This window comes from Merops nubicus, unplaced genomic scaffold (genome assembly GCF_000691845.1).
Source record: "Merops nubicus isolate BGI_N331 unplaced genomic scaffold, ASM69184v1 scaffold48032, whole genome shotgun sequence".
Lineage (NCBI taxonomy): Eukaryota > Metazoa > Chordata > Aves > Coraciiformes > Meropidae > Merops > Merops nubicus.
In genome coordinates, this window is record NW_008593808.1 from 1 (window position 1) to 22,308 (window position 22,308).

A 22,308-nucleotide genomic window follows, 5' to 3' on the forward strand; every position below is an offset into this window, starting at 1 on the left:
TGGGGCTGTTCCCCTGCACGTACCGGCCGCTCCTTGCCCGCCTGGTGTCCGCCCCCGTGTTTTAACCGCGTGTGCGTGTCCCCGGTCCTTTCCCAGTTCTGCGAGGAGTTCAAGGAGAAGTGTCCCATCTGCGTGCCCTGCGGGCTGAAGCTGGCGGAGAAGACGCAGACGGCCATCGTCCGGCACTTCGGCCTGCAGATCCTGGAGCATGTGGTCAAGTAAGACAGCTCGGCCACGCACCACACAGCCGCTAGTGTGGGCTCTGTCCCCGGCCTGTTCCACCACCTCCCACTTCAGGGAGGCACTTTAAGGGCACAGCGTTCTGCAGCAGGGGACAGGTGCTATCTTCTCTGGTTTTTTTTCCTTCTTGAAAAGAAGGAAAAGAGAAAGCAGCTCTTGGGCAGGTTCAAAAGGTTACTTCACTGAGCTCCAAGAAACATTGATCTTAGCAGCTGTAAACAAGCAGGGTTGTTAGTAAGTCTCCACAGTGTTCTCTGTTATTAGCCTCGTGCTAACAAAGAGGCTTTGTATTAGTTCAGTTCTGAGATTCTTCTCTCCGCCGCCTCTACAGACCTGATGCTTTGTCTGTTGACCTCAGTGGTGCACACCCATTTGCCAGCAGCAGTATTAACTTGGCCTTTTCATTAAGGGATTTGGCACAGGCAGAGTCACTGAGCTGTAGTCTCTCTCCCTAGTTTAGGTATGGAAGTGATGGGTCACTGAGAATCAAGTTAGAGATCTTTGTAAACATTTTGACTTGGCATCCTTTTTGTTTTGTTTTCTAACTCTTTCAAACAGGTTCCGCTGGAACAGTATGCCTCGTCTGGAAAAAGTTTATCTAAAGAACAATGTCATGGGCCTTATATCCAGTGTAAGTACCTGCTCCCCCAGATCATTCTCTGAAACATGATTCTCTAACTTGGAGATAGTAGAAGCAAAAGGAAAAAAAGGCTCCAGTTAACTAGCATGCAAGACCTGAATTAAATTCTACATTTCATTACATTGTTGCTGGGCATCCCTGGTTGTTCCAGTGCTTTTCTCTGTCTTGTAGTCAGGTCAATAACCATGTTGTCTCACATGGCAGGAATCTGTGAGGCTGGTATAACATATTCTTTTGCTGACTGCTTGCCCAGCTAGGAAGGGTATTATCATTAATGGGCAACGCATGAGCCAGATCCCTCCCTCTGGTCTTAGAGCATATGCAAGAGATCCAAGGCACCCTGCCACTGGAGGAATGAGTAAACCAGCATATTCACTCACAACACATAACATAGCAAAGAAAGGAGTGAGCCGATTCCAAAACCACACCATGGGGGAAGGAAGGACCCAGGCAATCAGTCTAATCCCAGTGATATAGTAATTGCCAGGAGAAAGCCTCATAATTCTCTTGCTGTTTCAATCTTGTCCCACCATTACTGGGAACTCTACTTACTGTGAAGATTCAGGGAGCCCTTCCAATAGCCAGGATCCCCACACAGCACAAGCACTCTCTAAGCAGGCCTTGTAGCAAGCAGAGTCAGCTTTTATAGGGATGGCTTCTTGCCCCACCTCCAAGTTAATGTGGAAGGTGGGGGCACCTGGTGGTGATCTCCTAATTGGTTCCCACCCACGGCTGGCCAGACCCTGCCCGAAAACTAATCTTTCTTGCCTGGTTGTGGACATCACCCATATGCCAACCCTCATTCAGGGCTGGGGATTTAACCCCAGCACTTCACATATATAAGGTGTTTCATCTTTTCTTACAAAGAAATTCAGTATATCTGCATGTAGTTATCCTTCACAAGAATACTAGAAGAATTATCTTAGTCATGTTTCCTCAGTTGCAATTGCTTTTGTGACCAAGTCACCTTTTTTTGAGTGAAATCCTTGCAGTTCCTGGAGTTCACTAGCTATAGGTACTTAGAAGGGTAGGAAAGTCATCCAAGGTAGCTGGCACGAAGAGCTGCCCAGTGTTGTGCTTTGTTTTGTTGTTTTTATAAAGAGCTGCCCAGTGTTGTGTTGTGCTTTGTTTTGTTGTTTTTATTTTGTGTAGTTCAGAGCATTTGCAACCACTGTGCTTCCCAGGTCAGAATTATAAATGTCTGACGTTTGCTGTTTTGTATAATTCTGCCCCTCTTCTATCACAGGGAACTCAAAGTATTCTGGAGGAGGAAAGTCACATTAAGGATGTCCTGTCTCGCATCGTGGTGGAGATGATCAAGCGTGAGTGGCCTCAGCACTGGCCTGACATGCTAAAAGAGCTGGATACCCTCTCCAAGCAAGGGGTATGAAGCACACCTGTTTCTTCTCTTCTGCTTGCTCATATACTATGAGTTTCAGTCTTCTGTCATCCTGAGGAAAGCCTAGCTCACTCATGGTCAGGTGAGACAGGCTGATGATGGACTCAAAAATCCCTGTCAGACTAAGTCATTCTAGAAAATGCTTTTAGCAGAGAGAGACCCATCCTCCTGCCTTGTTTTCCCAAGGTGTGACTTGTTCCTTCATGGGAACTCACTTTTTCTCTATATCTGTCTTGAAGCTAGCCTCTATAGATATTGTAACGTTTGAACTGAGCTGATGAAGTGTGTTTAACTTTGGGATTTCAGGAAACCCAGACAGAGCTGGTGATGTTCATCCTCCTACGTTTGGCAGAGGACGTGGTGACTTTTCAGACGCTGCCTACCCAGCGGCGACGAGATATCCAGCAAACCCTCACCCAGAACATGGAGAAGATCTTCAGCTTCTTGCTGAATGCCCTGCAGCAGAACGTCAACAAGTACAGACGCATGGTAAGAGTCTCCTTCCCTCGGCTTCCGTCAGTGCTGGAGGTGTTCAGGAACTGGGAAACAACTCAGAAGGAGTTGGGGAAGCAAAGGCAGAAACTGTCTGAAATCTTGCTGTGACGTAAGGATCTGCTGTGGCCTCGGAAGCCGGTGATGGTGAAAGAGACTAAACACAGAAGGTTGGCAGTGTTAGTGTTGGTAGTTTGGGTTTGCTAGTGTAAATGGCTTGAGTGGATACGTGCCTCATCCGTGCTGTTGGAAAGCTCTGCTGACACTTGGGGTGTACAGCTGAGCAAAAGGTTTGGTTGTGGCAAAACCAGGTAGATTTGGGGTAGTTTACATAGGACACAGTTGATAAAGAGATGTCATCCTGGGCTCGCATCTGCTCTCTTATGCTGCAGTGGTGTCTTTGTGGTTATGCACCAAAACACAGGAGTTTTTGATGTCTCAGCATTGCATCTGGGCCTCTCTGGTCCTTTTGTCTGAGAGCTCAGGTCAGGAAGCCCTTTTTTGTCAAGTTGTGGTGAGGAACACTCTTCCTTTTTTGTGTAAAGTCTTCTTTTCCTGAATTCATGCCTTGAGTCAGAGATATGCAGGTTGGTCAAGATGGATGGTTACAGGAAGTCTCTACCCCAGTCTGTTCCTGTCAGAAAGAAGCGGATTTGAGAATGAAGCATAACTCAGAAACCAACCTAGAAATAAGTTCCTTAAGTGTTTCTCTTGTTCTTGTTTTCTGTGATTTAAAATGCAGAGTTACACTAAGTGTGAAACTGGGAGGTGATGAAAAACCCTCCCCTACCTGACTTCTGTTCATTTTCCTGATGTGCTGACAGGCTGAACAACCCCACCTGTAGTGCAGAGTTTCTGTGCAGTTCATGGTGGTGGGTGGGAGACCCTGGTGCGTTTTGTAGTCTGGTTGAAATGCATTTCCAGGTAAGGTTTGAATTGCAATGCTTGAGGCTCTGAAGTGTGGCTGCTTCTGCTAACGGTGGAATCTTTCTGATTGGCAAGGTTGGAGCACCCCAGGAACAAGAAGCCCTCACCACTCCACAGGTTAGCAGATCTTTGGGATGTTTGTGCACAGGGTAATTTCTGAGGGTTGGGTGTTGAGATTACCTGTCTGCACACTGAGACTGGGGGAATGATGGATGGTTCCCCAAGACCATAATAATCTGCTGTGCTGAGAAGTATGCAGTTCTAGTATGGTGGCTCAGTTTGTACATATTTGGGGGACAAACAGGCTAACTAATCACAGCACTGAACATTGATGGACAGAGTTTCCAAACCAAAACCTTTCAGTGGAGAGAAAGGCTGGTGATGTCTTTGCCTCTGAAAAACTAATCCAACCTGGGTGTCTCGGGGCCTTGTCTGCATCAGTCAAAGCGGTGGCGCAAGCCGAGCATTGTGGCTGTGGCGTGTTTGGGACTGGGAGCCAGCTGTAAGCTCTTGCCCCAGCTCTCTCCAGCTGCCTTTCCGACCGTGGACAGTCATGTACCCTTTTCAGACATCAATCTGGATACATCAAAGCCACCGGCATCTTTCAGAGTCTGGCTTTTGGATGTAAATGCTCTAAAGGGTCAAAAGTTTCTTCCCTGGAAGCTTCCGAGAAGCATGGAAATGCTTTTCCTTCTTGTCCCCTGTTTCTCCCTGATGCCTGCTGACTGGAGTGTCGTCTTTTGGATGAGAAGGAAACTGAGGCTGAACTTGCAGTTCAAAGTGCTGTTGTCTGACCTGCCGGGGGGCTGCCGAGGCCGGTTGTGATGGCTGCAGCCATGTCCTGAGCGGGTGGCTGGGTTGCAGCCTCTTCACTAGGGAGCTGTTCTGTGAAATTGCTTCTGGTTCCCTTCTCGAGAATAAGCCTGTCTGGCAGTGGCTGGGTAGAAGCGTGTGCTGTAGCTGCTCACTTACTATCTCTTGTTTTCTTTTTCAGAAGACTGATCTGGCTCAGGAGCCAAAGGTGAGTGGAGATGTGCGGGAGTTAGTGCACTAGTCATTCTTAACACCAAGACCACTTAGAACTAGGCTTTTTCCAGGCTTTGGAATCTAGTACTTGCAGTTCTCATTTACAGGTGGATTTGTTCACCCATAATACAGGCATTTGAGAAGAGAGAAGTGAGGGACTGCAGCAGAAGGCCCTTTCATTCTCTTGGGGTAGTTCCTGGTACTGTTGTTCTGGATAGTGGAGGGCTTTAGATGGGAATTGATGTTTGTCTCTGGCTCTGACCTCTTGCCTCCTCTGTGTTCACAGGCCCAGGCAAACTGCCGTGTGGGGATAGCAGCACTCAACACTTTGGCCGGCTACATTGACTGGGTGGCCCTGAGCCATATCACAGCAGACAACTGCAAGCTCTTGGAGATGTTGTGTCTGCTTCTAAATGAGCCTGAGCTCCAAATAGGAGCAGCAGAGTGTCTCCTCATTGCAGTCAGCAGGTAGGTGATTTCTTCTTTCCTCTTCTGGCTCCTCTTTGTTTTTCTCCTATTCTCTTAAATAATTCTTCAGCTCAAGCAATGATATCTTCGCTCGTTTATTTAAGAAACTAAAGTCAAATCTGGCTGCTTATGTTAGTGATATTTAGCATGAGTATCATGCCAGCACAATACATACAACAAATGTTGGAATCCTCTCCAACTTCTGTGCTCACCTTTCCTCACAATTCTGAAGCTGGAGATCCCCACTGACTTTTTTTTTTCCCCCTATTTCCTACCACTGCAAAGTGGGACATACTGTCAGAAGCAGCTCAGAGAAGTGGCAGCATGGTCTAAACGTTTGATTTGATCCATACTTTCACAGGCATCTTAGTGTCAAGGCTGAATGTTTATTGGCTGCCTTTAAGTAACTAGCTGGATTGCTGTGAAGAAGAGTTAATGTCTCAGGATCAATATTTCAGTTTAAAATCCCTGTGGTGGGATTGCTTGGGGAAGTTTTTCGAGATCAGGAATACCTTAGTTTTTTCAGGAAGTTTTTACTGAAATAATTTGCAGACTGTAAGCTCCTCCCCAAGATTATAAGGATCTCCTAATTTCAGTTGCAGATGGGAATAAATAGTTCTGTTCTAATTGAGGCATTTGGTGTATTTTACACATAGGGTAAGCTGGAGGATCGGAAGCCTCTGATGGTCTTGTTTGGAGACGTTGCCATGCACTACATTCTCTCTGCTGCCCAGTAAGTACCATCCCGCTGTTTTAATTTCATAAAAAAACTGCATACAAATGGCTTCGTAGATGTGATTTGCAAAAAGGCATTGCTGCTTAACTGCACAAAGTTGGGACTGACTGGGTTAAGAGAGCACAAACAGATCATTTCTTTTGCAAAACCTGAAAAACTGCGAGTTTGCGATGTAAATATCACAGCTTTCCCTTTTAGCCTGAAACTGGTCAGGAGGGACTCTTTCAGAGAGGCAATTTCAGAGGTTTTAGATGCCAATAAAGCAGTACTTCTTGATAATAGCAAAGAAAATCCCACTGCAATAAAATCCTATTGCTCCAGTGCTCTTTTTATCTACAAGATAGATAACAGTGTGCCTGTTGCCTACACAGCATGAGTAACTGTGGTCTGGTTTTCCTCCCCCCTTCGCTCCCAGGACAGCAGATGGAGAAGGTCTGGTGGAGAAGCACTATGTTTTCTTGAAGAGACTTTGCCAAGTTCTGTGTGCGTTGGGCAGCCAGCTGTGTGCATTGCTAGTAAGTTTCTGCTGATACCAACAGCCACCCTGGCAGGGCTAGTTTCTAGAGCTGAGGGTGAAGCAGCTCTGATCTAAGGTAGGACCAGGGTTCTGCTTGCACATTTGGGTAGCCATAGGGTTCTGTCTCCACACCTTTGGAAGAGGTGGAAGTGTCTGTGCTTGCAAATGGGATAACTGTATGCTGCCAAGTCATAGGAATGTAGAATGGAGGGACCCGGACTGATTCCAGGCCTTTGCTGTTGTCAAGAATCATCTCCTATAACCACTGCAAAATGCAGAAGCTTTCACTAAAAATTGGTCAAGTTTCTTGCTCTCTGCTATTACAGAAAAAATACTCCAGGAAATTACTTTGTGTTGAAAGCCTTTTAAATTTCCATATTAAAAATAACTCCAAAGAGTCTGTTTTACTGCCAAGAGTCTCTCAAGCTGAAGGAAGAAATGGATTTTGTTCCTGCTGTTCATCTTTCCGATGCTTTGTGTCAGTGTTGAGATGAAGATGCACATTGATACTTTGCATGCTTTGCTGGTTGCTGAATTCGTGCTCCCTCTGATCAGCACAGTGCTTCTGGAGTAAAGAAGGCAGGCTTGCTGAGAGATCCTCTTTGTGGGGAGGCCGAGGCAGCCAGCCCTTGGAGAGTTTATCCCTAAAAAGAATGGACAGCAAACAAAGGGTGTGTTACTACTTTCAGGGACTGCACTTGCTCTTAGGTGGTGGGAGGTGTTAGTCTGTAATGAAGTGATGTGACAAGGATTTGAGTCCTCTCATCCTGATTCACTTGGGAGAAGCAGCATGGAGCTGTGCAGCTCCAGGAGAGGGATCTTGAGGACATCAGGTCATATTATGGTTAGTGAGGAACAGAAAAACTTGGGAATTGTGTAAAACTTAGTTTCTTGACAAACATCCTAGAAAGTTATTGGCAAGAGATGTCCATATGTTAAATGGAGAAACATTTTAAGGAATGGGAGTGAAATCATCTGGGTGTATTTGCTTGGGAAATTCTGCTGTTGTGAATTGCTGTGCTTCAGTACTGCTGCTTGGGCTCAACCCAATCATAGTAATATTGTGACTCATGGTAGCAGCAGTAGTTATGAATTTGGTTTTAACAGAACTCCAGTATCATGAGAAGTGACCTTTTTCTCTTGAATGAGGGTGGTGCTGTCTCCAGCAACCCTAGGCTGGTCAGCAGAACTTGATACTCTTCAAGCTCTACTGGTTTCAGAAAAAAACAGAGTTGTTCCATGTTTTTTTCCCCTCTTCCTTTACCGACTGTGGCCTTGGATGTAGTCACCTTTGTGTTACCCAGAGACATAGCACTTGTGAGCCCAGCGTCACTTAGAGTTAGTATATTGTCTGAAATTGTTTGTCTTCCTAATAGGGCTCAGATTCTGATGTGGAAACACCAGCCAACTTTGGAAAATACCTTGAAGCGTTTTTAGCCTTTACAACCCATCCCAGCCAGGTATGTAAAGGGCAGAAAGTCTCATGCAGCTCAGTGGAAGGACATGTGAGTATGTAATGGAGCTAACCTACAGAGGACTGCAGAACTTCAGCTGCCAAATACTCTCCCCAGGCCCTCCATTTCAGCTGAAGATCTGGAAGGCAGACTAGTTTCCCCTCCATTACCACCCCTTTAGCAACAGTGTCTGACACAGAGATGCTGAGTAGAAAGTGCAGAATTTGCAATCAGCCCTAGTATTTACTTAGAAACCTCTGGCGTTCTGGAAGTTTGGGTTGTGCCTGCAAGGTGCCATGGTCTCAACCAAATAGGCAGTGTAGTTTCTCTTACCTTCTGATAGCAACATTTAACATCAGCAGTGGAGATCCCAGCACTGAAATCCTTCTCTGTTCCCCACTTCTCTCTCTTCTCCCCCCAGTTTCTGCGATCTTCCACCCAGATCACTTGGGGAGCCCTCTTTCGGCACGAAGTCCTGTCTCACGACCCCTTGCTGCTGGCTATGATTCCCAAGTATCTCCGTGCATCTATGACCAACCTAGTGAAGGTATGTGAGGACTGCAGCCAGATAGGTATGAAAAGGTGCCAAAGTGAACGTGGCCTGTGGATTGTGCAGGAGGAGCCACAGTTTTTATTGTCTGCCAGAGATGTGGTCTCCAGGCTGCTGAGCAGACAGCTCTGTCTCAACATTTGACTGTTTACTCCTTGTCTTCAGTCTTCGTGAAGCTGGTGTTGTTAGCTGTGATGGGTGACTTCTGTTCCATCCTGACCTTGTCTCTTTTGTCTTCAGGTGGGCTTTCCTTCTAAGACAGACAGCCCCAGTTGTGAATACTCCCGCTTTGATTTTGACAGTGACGAGGACTTCAATGCTTTCTTCAACTGTAAGTTGCCATCCCCCTGTGTGGATGCTGTTGTCTGTGCCTTTCCTCTTACTTTCAGCTGCTGGCTGAGCTTGGAGCCTACCATGTTGGCTTGGCAGCTTCCACATGTGCCTTGACTCTTTCAGCCTGGAGCTTTGCATTAATTTATGATTTTCCTGTGGCAGCTCAGGTGTTTCATTTTACTTACTCTCTGCTATGTTTTGCTTGCCGGTCAGGTAGGTGGGCTACTAGCATTTGCTACTTAGTGTCAAAGAAAATGTGCCTCTTGGACCCTAGAGGAGGAAACAAAATGGCCTGGAGTCCTCCTCAGGTTTGGAAAAGAAGAGAACTTACAAAAGACTTTGACTTTCATTCCAGAAAGAAAATCTCTCTTGGCCTTGCTAAGAAGCTTCTGGTTTAGTACCAATAGCTAGAGTTGAGCAATTAAAGTAGCCAAATTTAATTATGACTTTATACCAACAAATGGGAAACTTGGGATGTTAGTAATTGGGTTTTTTTTTCTTGTTGTATTTTACTTCTCAAAACAGGTTGATTCTCACTGGCCTGTATAGTTTGGTACTCACTTGGTGGCTGGGAGGATATGCTTAATTTCTAACTATTTATGTTTAAAGATTTTCGAGTGAGTGATTTTTAAGAGCAACAGCCCCTAATGCTCCAGGTCTGCAAAGCTGCCGGGGAGCTTTGGGGAAAGGAGCATTTGCAGCATCAGCTTGTTGCATGGCGTCTGATTTTCCACTGCAGCCTTCCGAGCCCAGCAAGGAGAGGTGATGAGGATGGCGTGTCGTCTAGACCCTCGGACTGGTTTCCAAATGGCTGGTGAATGGCTGAAGTACCAGCTCACAGCTCCTCTTGATGCTGGACCCATGAACTGTAAGTTACCTGGGGGGAAAAAAAAAAATTGGCATATGGGATTTGGGTTCTTTTAATTCAAGGCAAGAAGAAACTTCTTTCCCTTTTTTTTTTTTTTTTTTTTTTTTTTTTTTTCTTTTTTTAAGGGGGAGCCAAGACTCAACACTAGTTTTTCAGCCTTTTAAGGCCCTTGCAAGTTGAAAGCAAAATCAAACCAAACCCACCCCAAATTTAACCCTTTGCAGCCTACCTGTGGAACAGCTAATGCAAAGCCTCTGGCTCCTCCTTTCCTTCCCCAAAACCTCTCTGCAAAACAGATGCAGCTGTGCCTCCAATATGATTTTACAATTATTTGAGCCTTGTTTTCTCTGTAAAATATTGATTATTTTTGTCCAGGGAAGTTCTGCCTGTCTGACGAATCCCTCTGTCAGTCACCTGGCTTTCCTCCTGTGAAGGAAGGCCACTTGGTGCTCTGCAAAGTCCCACCAAGTCAGCACTGCTCAGTCTGGGCTTCTGGTCTCCCTCCTTTTCTTTCCTTTACTGTGATTTGTTGGCATTGCTCCCTGTAGTATCTCAAAGGTCAGACTTATGTCTTGGGAGCCTTCACGTGAATGAGGCAAATCACACGGGTGTGCCTTGGTTGCTCCTGGTGCATCCCTGCCAGGCATCTGCAGGGAGAGCTGTGTGAGCAAAATCCTTGTGAGAGCTCAGGTGCTGTAGTGCAGCTTATTGGCCTGCTCTTGTGCACGCAGGGAGGAGTACGTGTGTTCTTCTCTTCCTTTCAGCTAAGACAGGTGAAGGTCTCTGCTCCATCTTCTCCCCATCCTTTGTGCAGTGGGATGCCATGACCACCTTCTCAGAGAGCGTCATCAGCCAGATGTTTCGAACCATGGACAAAGACGTATGTGTATCAGATGCTCTTTCCTGGCTTGTGCTGGGTTGACATGAGTGGGGTTTTTCAGCTATGTTGTCTTTGAAAAGTTTGTAATAACAGTTACATCCATGCAAACCCCAGATTGTTTGGCGAGTGACTCTCATGAGGAGTAGTGACCCTTCTTTAGATGGGATCAGGCTCACGGTGGCTTTCAGACATGTCTTGATTCTGGACACTGTCATGAGAAGTCACAGGAGAGTGCTCAGGTGACATGCTTCGGCATACCCTCTTACTAGAGGAGAAGAGGACTGACTGCTTAAGTGGAAATTTCCTAAGTTTATTCTTTTTCATTATCCCCTGATTAGATTTTGGGATTTTTTTTTTAGTTTGAGTTTGGTTGTTTGGTTTTGGTTTTTTTGTTTATCTTTGAACTGAATGAGCAAAACTCACACTCGGGGAGTAGATCACACGCAGTTTCTCTCTGCTTTTCGTTCAACAGCAGGCAAATCAGATGGAAAGCATTTTTTTCTCTGATGTAGACTGACTTGATGTTTTTATTAGATTAGGCTGCTCAGGCACTTCCGTTCATCATACTAATCACAGTAAGATTAACTTGATTCAAGTGTGGAGTCTGTTAGACAGAGTCAAAAGAACTGGGAGCCAAACAGGGAAAAGGAATTTGCCTTTCCTGGAGATGCAAGCAATAGTATGTGGACTTGAGATTGACATCTCAAGACTTCCCTACCAACAACAGCAACAGGACTGTCCTTTTTCCCTCAGGAGGTGCACAGCACACAGCTAACCTGAAGTTTCTACTGCATCTTTTTCTGGTTTGAGAACACCTGTGCTCAGCTGAGAGGTCTGGTGGGATCACAGTAGCTCTGTGGCCTAGCTCTGGCAGTTGTAGGAAGTCTGCTACAGGCTGAAGCACTGAGTGATGCCTCCTTTTTTCCTTTCCTTCTTTCCCTTTGCTGCCTTTGTAGGAAATCCCAGTGAATGATGGCATAGATCTGTTGCAGCTTGTCCTTAATTTTGAAACAAAGGATCCTCTCATCTTGTCCTGTGTGCTCACCAATGTCTCTGCTCTCTTTCCATTTGTCACCTATCGACCAGAATACCTACCACAAGTACTTTCCAAGGTAGGTACTTGCAGACCATGCTAAAATCAGGTAAGCTCTTTGTGGTGTAAGGCCCGTGTACTAAACTGCCAGAGTTAATCCTCTTGGCATTACTATCAGGGAAGAACTGTCCTTTCTGTTAAAGATGGGAAAAACCGAGACTGAGACCAAGGCTTTTTCAAGAAAAAACAACATTAAATAACACAAATTTTGCAGTTCCTAGCCTTAAACCTTAACATTAAGTGCATGCTCTAGCCATTTTTTATTTCAAGGCCTTGCTGTGCTGGTGATTGATCTTTTCACTTAGTTGGTGGTTCTTCATTGGCATTAATGAAATTGTACTGAAGTCTTGCGATCTATTCCTTGAGTTCAAAGTTACTTGAGTGATAGATATTAACAAATGATCTGAGTTTTTTGATTTTTCCTCCCTTTTCTCACAGCTGTTTGCTTCAGTTACCTTCGAAGTTGTAGAAGAAAGTAAGGTATGTCTGAATTGTTTTCTACTTATTAGCTGTAACCGTTGTATCAAATCCTATTCTATTTGAGAGCATGTAGAGTCCAAAGATTCTGCTGTAGTAGTTTTCTCAAGTATAGTTGTGCTCCTGGAAAGGGCTGAGAAGTCTTAATATAACTTAACTTTTCTTGGCTGACATCGCCCAATAAACTTTGGTTCACAAACTTAGAAGGCCAGTGCCCTTAGTCCCGTGGTCTGTGCTGGCCTTCCTGGGAGTGAAATCCTTTCCTTAGCTGTGGGTATTCTTCAGTGGTTGGGATATGTGGCTGTGAAGGGTGGCTGTAAAGCTGCCAGCTACCTAGGGAGGAAGATCCTAGCTTGGAGTCTTGAAATAGTGAGGAAGACCCATAGCATCCTTGCTGCTGCAGTACAGCTTCTTCAAACATGGGCTTCTTGAGTTGGCCTCTGCTCCAGGGGAAATCTAGTTGTTGCATGATTGTTTGGGGTGGGGGTTGTGGGAATGCTTTTTTGATCTGTACTCAAATGGTGCAGAAAACTGTATGTAATGCATTTGTCTCTTGAAGATACCCTACATTTGTCTGAACTTCTGTTTTGTTGCATTGAAGTTTGTTGTGTCTGTCCAGGCTCCTAGAACTCGGGCAGTGAAGAATGTGAGAAGGCATGCATGCTCCTCTATCATAAAGATGTGTCGGGACTACCCTCAGCTTGTCCTGGTACGTACACTCAATTCCATTGTGAAGAGCCTTGCCTCAATTTCAGCTGGATTTTGTGGGATCTTCAGCTTCCTTGGCTACAGCCTCCATTTTTCTTCCAAGAAATATTACTGCTGCACAAATGACAAAGTGTTTTATTCCCTGCAACTCCCTTCTTACCTCTTCTCTGTGCCCCTAAAAAACTTTTCAGCATGAAGAGCTGAAATGTAAATGGATGAGTTAAATGAAAAGATGATGAGTTAAATGCAGAAAGGATGATTAGGAGGATACAAGCAGCACTGGATTTCATTTTATGGGAATGTTTGCTGAATTTCCATTTTGTCACTTGTGGTGGTCTCAGTTGATTCCTTAACTGGAGAGTCTAGCAGCAACTCATCTCCAAGCTCTCGTCTGTTTCGTAATAGAGTGTAGGAGCAAGGGGAGAGTTTTCTAGTCCCCTCAGGGCAATGCAGAACACAAATAAACACATTTAAGTCCGTGTTTTGTTTGATTTTACCAAACTGAAGAGCCTGCATGCAACATGCTAGCTCTGAACACCTTTCTTTAGCAGTGTTCATGTGGAGTGGCCCTGGGGTTTATGGGAGCACCACAGGACATTGCTAGTTTAAACAAAGACATTTTGAGGATGCTAATGAAGATAGTTTAGGGGTTTCCATCTGCATTCTGATAAGAATAGTTGCTAAGAACTAGCAGGTTTGTCTTTGTCTCCTTCTGCTGGTCCTTGAACTACAGGTTGCTCTTTCCCATGGCCAGCCAAACATCCTCACTGGAAGAGCCAAGGGCTCAGAGCTGCCCCCAGATATGTTCAGATGACTTTGCTGAAGGACACGATTCCTAATGCTTCTAGACATGGTTGTGACTAGAGTGGGTGGGGAAGAAACTAACGCAAGCTGGATATAGGATGATGACAGAGGGAAGGAAAAAGGTTCTTTTTGACTGAGCATTCAAACTTGAGACTGAAGAGGAGGTGGCTATGTAGAGAAAAGAGAACTTGGACCACGTGTCACGCCAAATGCTTGATGCTTTTCCACTTGGATGTGTTTTCTAGCCAAACTTTGAGATGTTGTACAACCACGTGAAGCAGCTGCTCTCCAACGAGCTACTTCTGACGCAGATGGAGAAGTGTGCTCTTATGGAGGCCCTCGTCCTCACCAGCAACCAGTTCAAGGACTACGAGCGGCAGAAAGCTTTCCTGGAGGAGCTCATGGCTCCCGTTGCTGGCCTGTGGCTCTCCCCAGAGATGCAGAGGTATGGGGCACTTGGCTGAGCCATGAGCTGGAGGTGTGGCAGAGGTAATGTGCCTGATAAGGGAATGCACAGGCCACGTGAGGGTGGTGGGGTGCCTTGTGACCTCTTGGGTGGACACTGTGGTAACAGCTCTGCTGCAGTTGAGAAACTGCCAACTGAGTCTAAATGCTGTTCATTGAAAATTGCTGGGTGGGTGTTGTATGAGGTGACAGAGAAATGCTTCCTGGCACGCTCAGAGCATTTGCAGAAAATGATGAATAAAAGGAATTCTTCGCTCATCTCCAGGAGAAGCTAGGAGGCTGAGCTCTCCTTACTAGAGCTGAGGTGTCCTGCAGCCCTGGGCAGCTGGCCATGCACAAGGGTTTTCCCAGCAGGGCTGTCTTCATAAGTGATTCAAAGGTTTTAGGTCCCCATGGCCCAAGAGGCCTGGGGATATTTGGGGAATCCACACGTCTCTCGTGCTTTTTATCATGTTCCCATACACAGAGTGGAGCAGTAGGTAGTCTCTCTAGCCTGCTTTGTATTTGTTAAGATGCTTATTGCCAGTGCAAAGTTCTACTTAAATTCCCTGGGATAAATAATAATTCCCTTTGCTGTCTTTTGCTGCTGCCAGAGTCCTCTCAGATCCTGAAGCCTTTATCTCCTATGTGGGTGCAGACAACAAAATTGCAGATCCAGTCTTGGAAGATCCTAGTGGCCTGAACCGCTCTAGGGTGAGTACCATTTCCAGGAGGGGTGTAATCCTCAGTGAGATGGGACTTGCCTCCTTCCATCCCACATTTCTGTTGTGGTTACACACAAGATCTCCTGCTTACCTACTTCTTCAGGGTGCAGATCAGTAGGTTTTTAAGACTGAAGAGTCAGAGGCTGGCTTTTGCCCCTTTAAAGTATAGTAATGAGGTTGTAGGCTGAGCAAAACCAGATTATTCAGCAGAGTGAAGCACACTATTCCCTACTCTGGGTAGCAGAGTTTGGTCTTGGAGAAGCAATTGGTTTAAATGATTTTTGGAAAAATGGTGCAGTGCATTATGCTTCTTGAGCCAGGCAGTGTGGAAAGTGTCATGCTGAGACTGCAATGGAATATAAATAAAATTAATCCAAGAAAATTTCTGTGTGAGTCTTCACTCACAATGTGGTGTTTCATGATTTCATAAAGTGAAATGTCATCACTTCTTGGACAGACTGCAAATGGAGTTGCTATCTTCAAGTCTGTAGAAGGAAGACACTGAAATGCACTCTATAGAGCTGTGCTTGTGATGTGAGGCTAATGCAGTTTGACGGCTGTATCCTCACAGATCTCTGCCTCTGTCCCAGTACATGAAGGAGATGAGGAACTGATGTAGACCCTTCCTATTAGAGGGCAGCCTGCCTGGTTGCTTGCATCTCAGGAGACTGTATGCATCAGTGCTTTGTTTGATTGCCAGTTCCTGGGCCTTTCTGCCATGGGCAAGGGTCACTAAAGATGATGGAACACAGCGTGATCGCTTGCTGCATTTTCTTGGCAGCAAACCCACATCATTTGTCCCGATGGCCAGGTTAGGCTCGCTGTAGAGCGTTCCCTTTGAGACAGGGTGCTGATGGTTACTCTGAAAGCTGTCTTACTGGGGTTGTGCTCTGGCTAAGAAGTCTCTCTGCATCTCTTGCTGCAGATAAGCTTTTGTGTGTACACCATTCTGGGAGTTGTGAAACGAGCACGTTGGCCCGCTACTATTGAAGAGGCGAAAGCTGGAGGATTCTTGCTGGGATACATGCCCAGCGGAGCTCCCATCTACCGTAATCCCTGCACTGAGCAGGTTCTGAAGCTTCTTGACAATTTACTTGCTCTTATAAGGTGGGTGGAGTTGACTTGAAATCATTTACGTTGCCTTAAGTATCTCGGAAAGCCAAACTGCGATAAATACACGGGATGCTCGGAGCATGTTCTCCCAGTGAAGCCAGCGGGAACACAGGCTGGTGCAGGTGCCCATGTACCGTTCCTGACTGTTCACAGTGGGGAATGGCACTGGGGAAACTGGAGCCTTCTGAATGTTCATTGGCCTGGCCTACAAGAATTCATCAAAGCCAATGGGAGCTTGGGCTGGGATTGCCTGCCCCACCTCCAGTGCTGTAAATATGCCACCCAGTTAATCGTTTCTCGACTAACATCTCTGCTCTGCCCTCAGGCCCTACAAGGCCACCTCTCCAGTCACCACCAGGGCAGTCCCAGCTCTCATCGCATCCCGTTCGCGTTGCTCTCTCTTCGGTGTTAAATTAAGCTGGTTTTGCTGAACACGAAGGCCAGCCTCCTGAAGCACTGTCTGCTATTGAAATGAGTGGATGCATACTCTCAGGCTGTCGCTGCCTTGCAGTGCCTCGCTGTACGTCGCTGCTGTCGCGTACGCCCGGGGCAGCCGGAGGAGGGAGCGAGGGAAGGCGGAAGGGGGATCCTGAATAGCGCAGTTCCAGGGTTAGAAAGGAGGCATCTGTCTCGGGTTAACTGCTGACACTGGGGTTTTGCCAGGCTTAGGGGGCAGCTTTGTGAGATAACTTCGTGTTATCTACTTGAAAACTTGAGGCTCTGTCCTTGGCAGGAGCCTGCTGGGAAAGAGCGTTTTCACATCCACTTAGATTTTTCAGCTTCCAGGTTTGTGAGGAAAAGGGCCCTATTCCTTGAGCACTGTCTAGTCAGGTATGTTTGGCAGTCCCTGAGCTCAGGACTGTGCTGCTTCCAGTGTGAAGCAACATGCTGGACTGGTAGGACAAGCACATGCTGTCGTCACCCAGCCTAGCTGTGCGTCTCGTCACCAGGCTGTATGTGGCTCAGCAGGTGGGGCTTTGGCCACTGAGCCATCTTGTTATGGCTGCAGAGTTGAGCTTGAGCTGGTTATGTCTTGAATCCTGAAAGACTGAAGATGAGCATTTGGGAGAGGTTGGGTAGAGCAGACTTGTCTGAGTAGAGGTAGACTCGTGCCATTTCCTCCAGAGCCCAGAGCATTCTCCCTATTGTGGGAGACCAACTGAAGCAGTGCCCAATGTTCAAACAGGCTGCAACAGCCAGACTTTGCTTGCACAATCACTGCACTTGCCAGAACTTACACATTGTTAAAAACACTTGGGATCATTATTACAACAAGCTTAAGAAACTTGTCAAATTATACCACTGCCTGTGAAGAAGCAGATATTTTGTGTCTGCTCTTTTGCCACCTTAGGAAAATGCATGAGCTGTGTTCTGTTGCCCCTGCTTTCCTATCTCCATAAAGGAAGAGCTTCTTCGGCTGGTTTTTGAGATAATGCATCTGTGGTGTTCAAGCATCTCCCCTGCAGACCCAAATCTGTCCTAAGCACGTGGTAGTAATGTACATGGAGCAGCCTGTGCTTCACTCAGTGGTGTCCAGCTGGGTGCTCCAGCAAGAACCGATGAATAATGGGTTGAGAGCAGTAGATCCTCTGCCTCACACCTTTCTGGGCTGCTGCTGGTTGTAGCTGCCTCTTTGTTTGACAGCTGCAAGCTTGTAGTTGTTGAGTGCAAATGTTGATGCTTACATCTTTCTGAGGTTGGAACTTGTGCTATGGAGCTTCTCATGTGTGCCTTTTCCATGTACTGCTTCTTCAGGCTCTCTTTAATATGGGTTACACAAGAGGATATGGAATCTGTAGTAGCCTGTCAGCAGGAGGGAAGTGCAGGGAGATGAGGAAGGCTGGCTGGCAGGAGAGCTGCCTGTGGTGAGGATGCGTTCAGGAACATAGTTGCATTACTGCTTGGGGATGGATGCTCCTCTTAGCTCTGTGCCACTGGGCAGCTCTCTGGTCCGGTGTCGCTCGTGTGCTTATGCGGGGAGCAGATGTGGAAGTTGTCACAGATGGTGCTGGTTCCTGTGTGAGCAGATCTTCAAGTAGCAGCAGCACAGATCCTAGTGAGCAGCTGATTTGAGCACCAAGTCAGGCACAGGTATGCAAAAAAAAAAAAAGGTGTTTTTTAGGCTGAGCAGTTGGGCCTGCTGCTCTCTGGGTGTTGCGTGGCATTCCTCTGCCATGTTAGTGTTCACAGACAGAAGCAGTGGAAGTTTTGAGGTGACTGGGCCTTTGCCAGGGTGTAGGTAGCTTAGAGGTAGGTTGTGGATGAGAACGAAGAGCTGAGAGGAATGAGAAGGAGTAGAGGTAACAAGGACAAATCAGGTACTTTTGAGTGGCATCTTTTTGTGCCTGCCCATGTTTGTCTTGGTAGCTGTGTTTACCAAATTATTTTGAGGTTGCTTTGTTAATCACTGCTTGCAGCTTCTTGAGTGATGATTCTCCTATCCTTTGCAGTACCTCAGTTCATCTGGGTGCTTTCTAGCTTCTGGCTTAAATTATTCTCTGCTGAATTTAAACCCAAGTCCAGCCATCTTTATCTAAAGGCATATTTCTGGAGCCAGTAACTGTGAACTGATTGGTGCAGCACCTTTATTGTGCTGGGATTTGCTTGTGCTTTGTTAAAAATGGCCTGGTCAGGCTTAGCTAATGCTCTGCATGGACAAAGGCTTTTCTGGAACTCATCTTAATGAGAAGCTGACATTACCAAGGCATTAATGCTTGTGAACTGTTGAACAGACATGGATGCCATAGGCATTTTCATTGTCGATGGCTCTAGCTTTGGATAAAAATTCTTCAAGCATGGACCATCCTAAAAGACCCATCTTCTGGCCTTCGAGCCCATCTCTCTAGGCATCACTCTGCGGTAACTACCGCTGAAAATCCCCCAAGTCCTGCCATATCCTTTGCTTGTCTTTTCTAAAGCATAAACCTCTCCTGAATTTTGTTTTTCCCTGTTCTGTGTGTGAGATGCCCAGGAATGCTGCTCGCTGCTGAGAGTCTCAGCTGAAACATGCCTAGGGGCTGCATTTTCATCATGTATGAGGACTGCTGGAAGCTTTTTAGCCCCCGTGGGGGGCAGCTGATCAGCCGTTTTCTTTTTCACCTTACCTTGCTGAAGTATTGATTAAGGGAGATCGGCCTGTGAGTGAACATCCACCCTCCCAACTGTCAAACTTGAGAAAATGCTTCAGGGATTCTGAAACAACTAAGGACCATGACCACAGCTTCAGGATATGACTGGCCCATCCTGCTGGGGTTAGAGCGGTGGGTTTTTAAGGTTTCCCACCACAGTTCTACAGGCTTTGGGTTTGCCCTAGTGCCATTCTGCCCAGCATGAGGCAAAGCCAGCGTTGGCATGAAGTGGGCAGGAGACATACAAGAGAAGATGATTTTAGTAGCTAGGTTTCAGGGTAGCCTCAAGCAGAAGTGCACAATTTTTTGAGTCAGTGGAATAACGCTATCCAAACTTTTGTGGAGCCCGGGCTGCTCCCTGGCTCCTCTTGGGAAAGTAAAACCAGCTTGTGCCCCTTTGAGGCCTGTTGCATGGTGTTAGATCCAGCCCAGAATGAGAGTATGAGTCGTTAAGAAGTCACTTGTGGAGCTCTTTCTTATGGAACTTACATACTTGCCTTCCTCACGTGCAGTGAGCAGGGAAGTATTTACCACTTGCAGAGAGAAATGGGGTAGTTTCTGTTTCAGAGCTAACTCAAGCTCTCTGCAAACTCAGGCAGACGTCACTGCATCGAGGTTGCCAGGACTGTGCACATAGACCTTAAATAAAAAAAAATTAAAAAAAATTAAATTTTTTAAAAAATGATTAGGACGTGAGTGAAAGCTGAGACTCTGGAGAACATATCGAGGTCTGTCCACGCTCCCTTCCCCAGCCATTCCCATGTGCCCCCCTGCTTTGGGAAACGCTGCTCTAGGGGGAGATACTGAGTTGCCCTTGATCACCTCTAGCAGCAGGTACAATGGCATTGCAGTTTTGGAGGAGGCTGCAGGATTTGTGCTGTGTGCAGCTGGCGACACCCAGAGTGGAGGTCTGAGGTCTCAAAGGAGAGAGGTAGGTGAGAGAGACACCCCCTGCCGAGTCCAGCTCCGAGCGTCAGTACCCTGGCTAAGGGGGGCCCTTTTTGGCCTGGGTGGCAAGAACCGTCCCCCCGTGGCTGAACCGGTGTCCCTCGCGGAGAGCTGAGCGCGGCGTGGTTCCCGGCTGGACGCCTTGTCCGGGGGGCACCCCTCTGCCATGAGGAACATCTGGTCAGACTGATGTTCTCCCTAGAGTCCCTCCAATGCCAGCTGCTGTTCTGGGGACTGTGACCCATCCCTGGGGGCAGTGTGTGCATTTTGGAGCTGAAACAGCCCCTCCCTCCGCAGGGGCCTTAGGTGCAGAAGATCTTCTGAGCTTACAGAAACTGTGTCTTGTCCGTTTCTAAAGTACCTTCTCTGATCCCTTTGGCCAAGCTAACAAGCTGTTGCCAGCGTCAGCTGGACAGTTGCTGGGAGTTTTGACTGCCGGTGCTTGCGAGGGGTGGGGCGAACCGAAGTAAGCGGAAGGGTCAGCCAGGAGGTTCAGGACATGAGGTGGAGTCACTCCATGTCTCTGTCGGATCAGCTTCCCCAATATTTTTGCAGGTGGGGAAGGGGGATCCCATGCATACGTGCTTGGTCTCACCTTCCTCATCGTCTGCCTCAGAGGAGCTGTTCACAAGCTGAAGGAGAGGATCCCACTGTCAAGGGCAAAAGAGGTTGACCCACATGAGTATAAACCAAGTACTCTTCTGTTTCAGGACTCACAACAATCTCTACACACCAGAGATGGTGGCTAGGCTGGGGGAAACATTTGCAAAGGCCTTAGACATGCTGGAGGTGGAGAAGAATGCCATCCTAGGTAAGGGGCTTCTCTTTGAAAGGAACGTGTGGGCAGATTCTCAGAGATGCTTGAGGCTGGAGAGCTGACTTCATAGTATTCACAGTTCAGCTGTGGTTTCAACCTGCTGAGTAGCTTGATCTAGTTGGGGATGTCCCTGCTTGTAGCAGGGTGGTTTGACTAGATGACCTTTGGAGGTCCATTCCATCCCAGACATTCTATGATTCTATGAAATGAAGAAGTTATATTCAAGTTACTGGTCTCAAATTGGTTTCTTCTGCATGAAATGAAGGGTTCCCTACCAAACTGCTTATCCCAGCATGTTGCATGTCTCTGCAACATGGCATTTCAGGCTGGCGAGACTGAGGGTGCTGCAATTGTCTGATTTTGAGCAGAATTAGTGCTCAGTGGGAACCCTGAGTGCTGGTGCAGAGGCCTCCCCTGGAGGGCAAGAGCCAAGTCCCGCAGTATGGACCTGTCATTTGTTTCCAGACAGTGTATTTGAGAGAGGCTTTCACAACTGTCTTAAAATGGGTTTGAGCTTGGGAATGCAGAAGCCTTTCCAGCCAAGCAGAAGTGGGTGGTCTTGTGGATAAAGTGTGGACCATGACTCTGGAAATTGGGAGTTAATTTTGGGTTCTGACAGTGAAATATTTTGGGGAAGTTGCTCCATCTTTATCTCCATTTCCTATCTGTATAGTGAGGAGGTGCTTCCTTCACCAGTTTTTTGTGACCTGTAAATGCTGTCTGTGAACCACGGCGCAGAAAGCAGCAGGGCCTTCATCTCTGCACTGAACTTTTGAACATCATAGTTCAGCAGCTTGTGTCCTGACAGAGAGAAATGCAAACCCGAGGGGATGGGCTGTCAGGGGAGCTGTACAGCTGTCACCTTTGCTTCCAACAGGGATCTGATAGCTCCAGTACGTTTTGCATTGCAGAAATGGGGGGAATGTGACCACCTTAGTGGGAACAGCTCTGCAATCGACCTGAACTTGGCTGACCTCCGAGGGGAGGTGCTGCACCTTTCCCCATTTGGCTGCATGTTGACCTTGCCAAGTGCTTCTGTGAAACTGGCTGGGGCCTGCCCATCGCATTCTGAAGGTGCACTGTGCTCTCTCATTCCTGTAGCTGAAGTGTTTTCTTTCCCACAGGTCTCCCTCAGCCTCTGCTGGAGCGTTACGACTCTCCTGTTTACAAAACTGTCTTAGAAAGGATGCAGGGCTTCTTTTGTACCCTCTACGACAACTGGTAAGAGCACCAGGTATCTCCCACACAGTCCAGCACTGCACAGCTGGAGCAGTTGTTGCTGCATGCTGACTTCTTCTAGAGTTAGACTTTTCATCTGAGATGTATCCTGTAATATCCCAAGCACAAGCTGCAGCAGTGAGCTATACTCGGTGGTTGTAATCTACTGCATACACAGGGGTCACAGTCGCTGGAAAAAGTACCTCAAAATGTGGATCTGCTTTTAGTTAGGTAGTCAGATTGGAGCACTTACCTGCTATCCTGACCAAGTTTGTCTCTCTGTGTCCTGGTTCCGTGTAAAAA

General features: G+C 46.9%; 1 protein-coding gene across 1 annotated transcript; it reads left to right on the forward strand.

Annotated features, from left to right (window-relative positions):
• Window positions 1-96: 96 nt before the first annotated feature.
• On the forward strand, window positions 97-22,008 carry LOC103768394 (exportin-5-like; the record flags this gene model as incomplete). Its single annotated transcript, XM_008935536.1, is given in 21 exon segments — window positions 97-218; window positions 799-871; window positions 2,127-2,264; window positions 2,586-2,768; window positions 4,693-4,719; window positions 5,011-5,196; window positions 5,849-5,925; window positions 6,344-6,443; window positions 7,822-7,905; window positions 8,321-8,446; window positions 8,690-8,780; window positions 9,522-9,650; window positions 10,415-10,530; window positions 11,487-11,642; window positions 12,062-12,103; window positions 12,720-12,809; window positions 13,858-14,057; window positions 14,671-14,770; window positions 15,707-15,888; window positions 20,681-20,781; window positions 21,912-22,008. Coding segments are annotated over 21 exon segments (2,420 nt in total), but the record flags the coding sequence as incomplete, so codon positions are not given.
• Window positions 22,009-22,308: the final 300 nt, after the last annotated feature.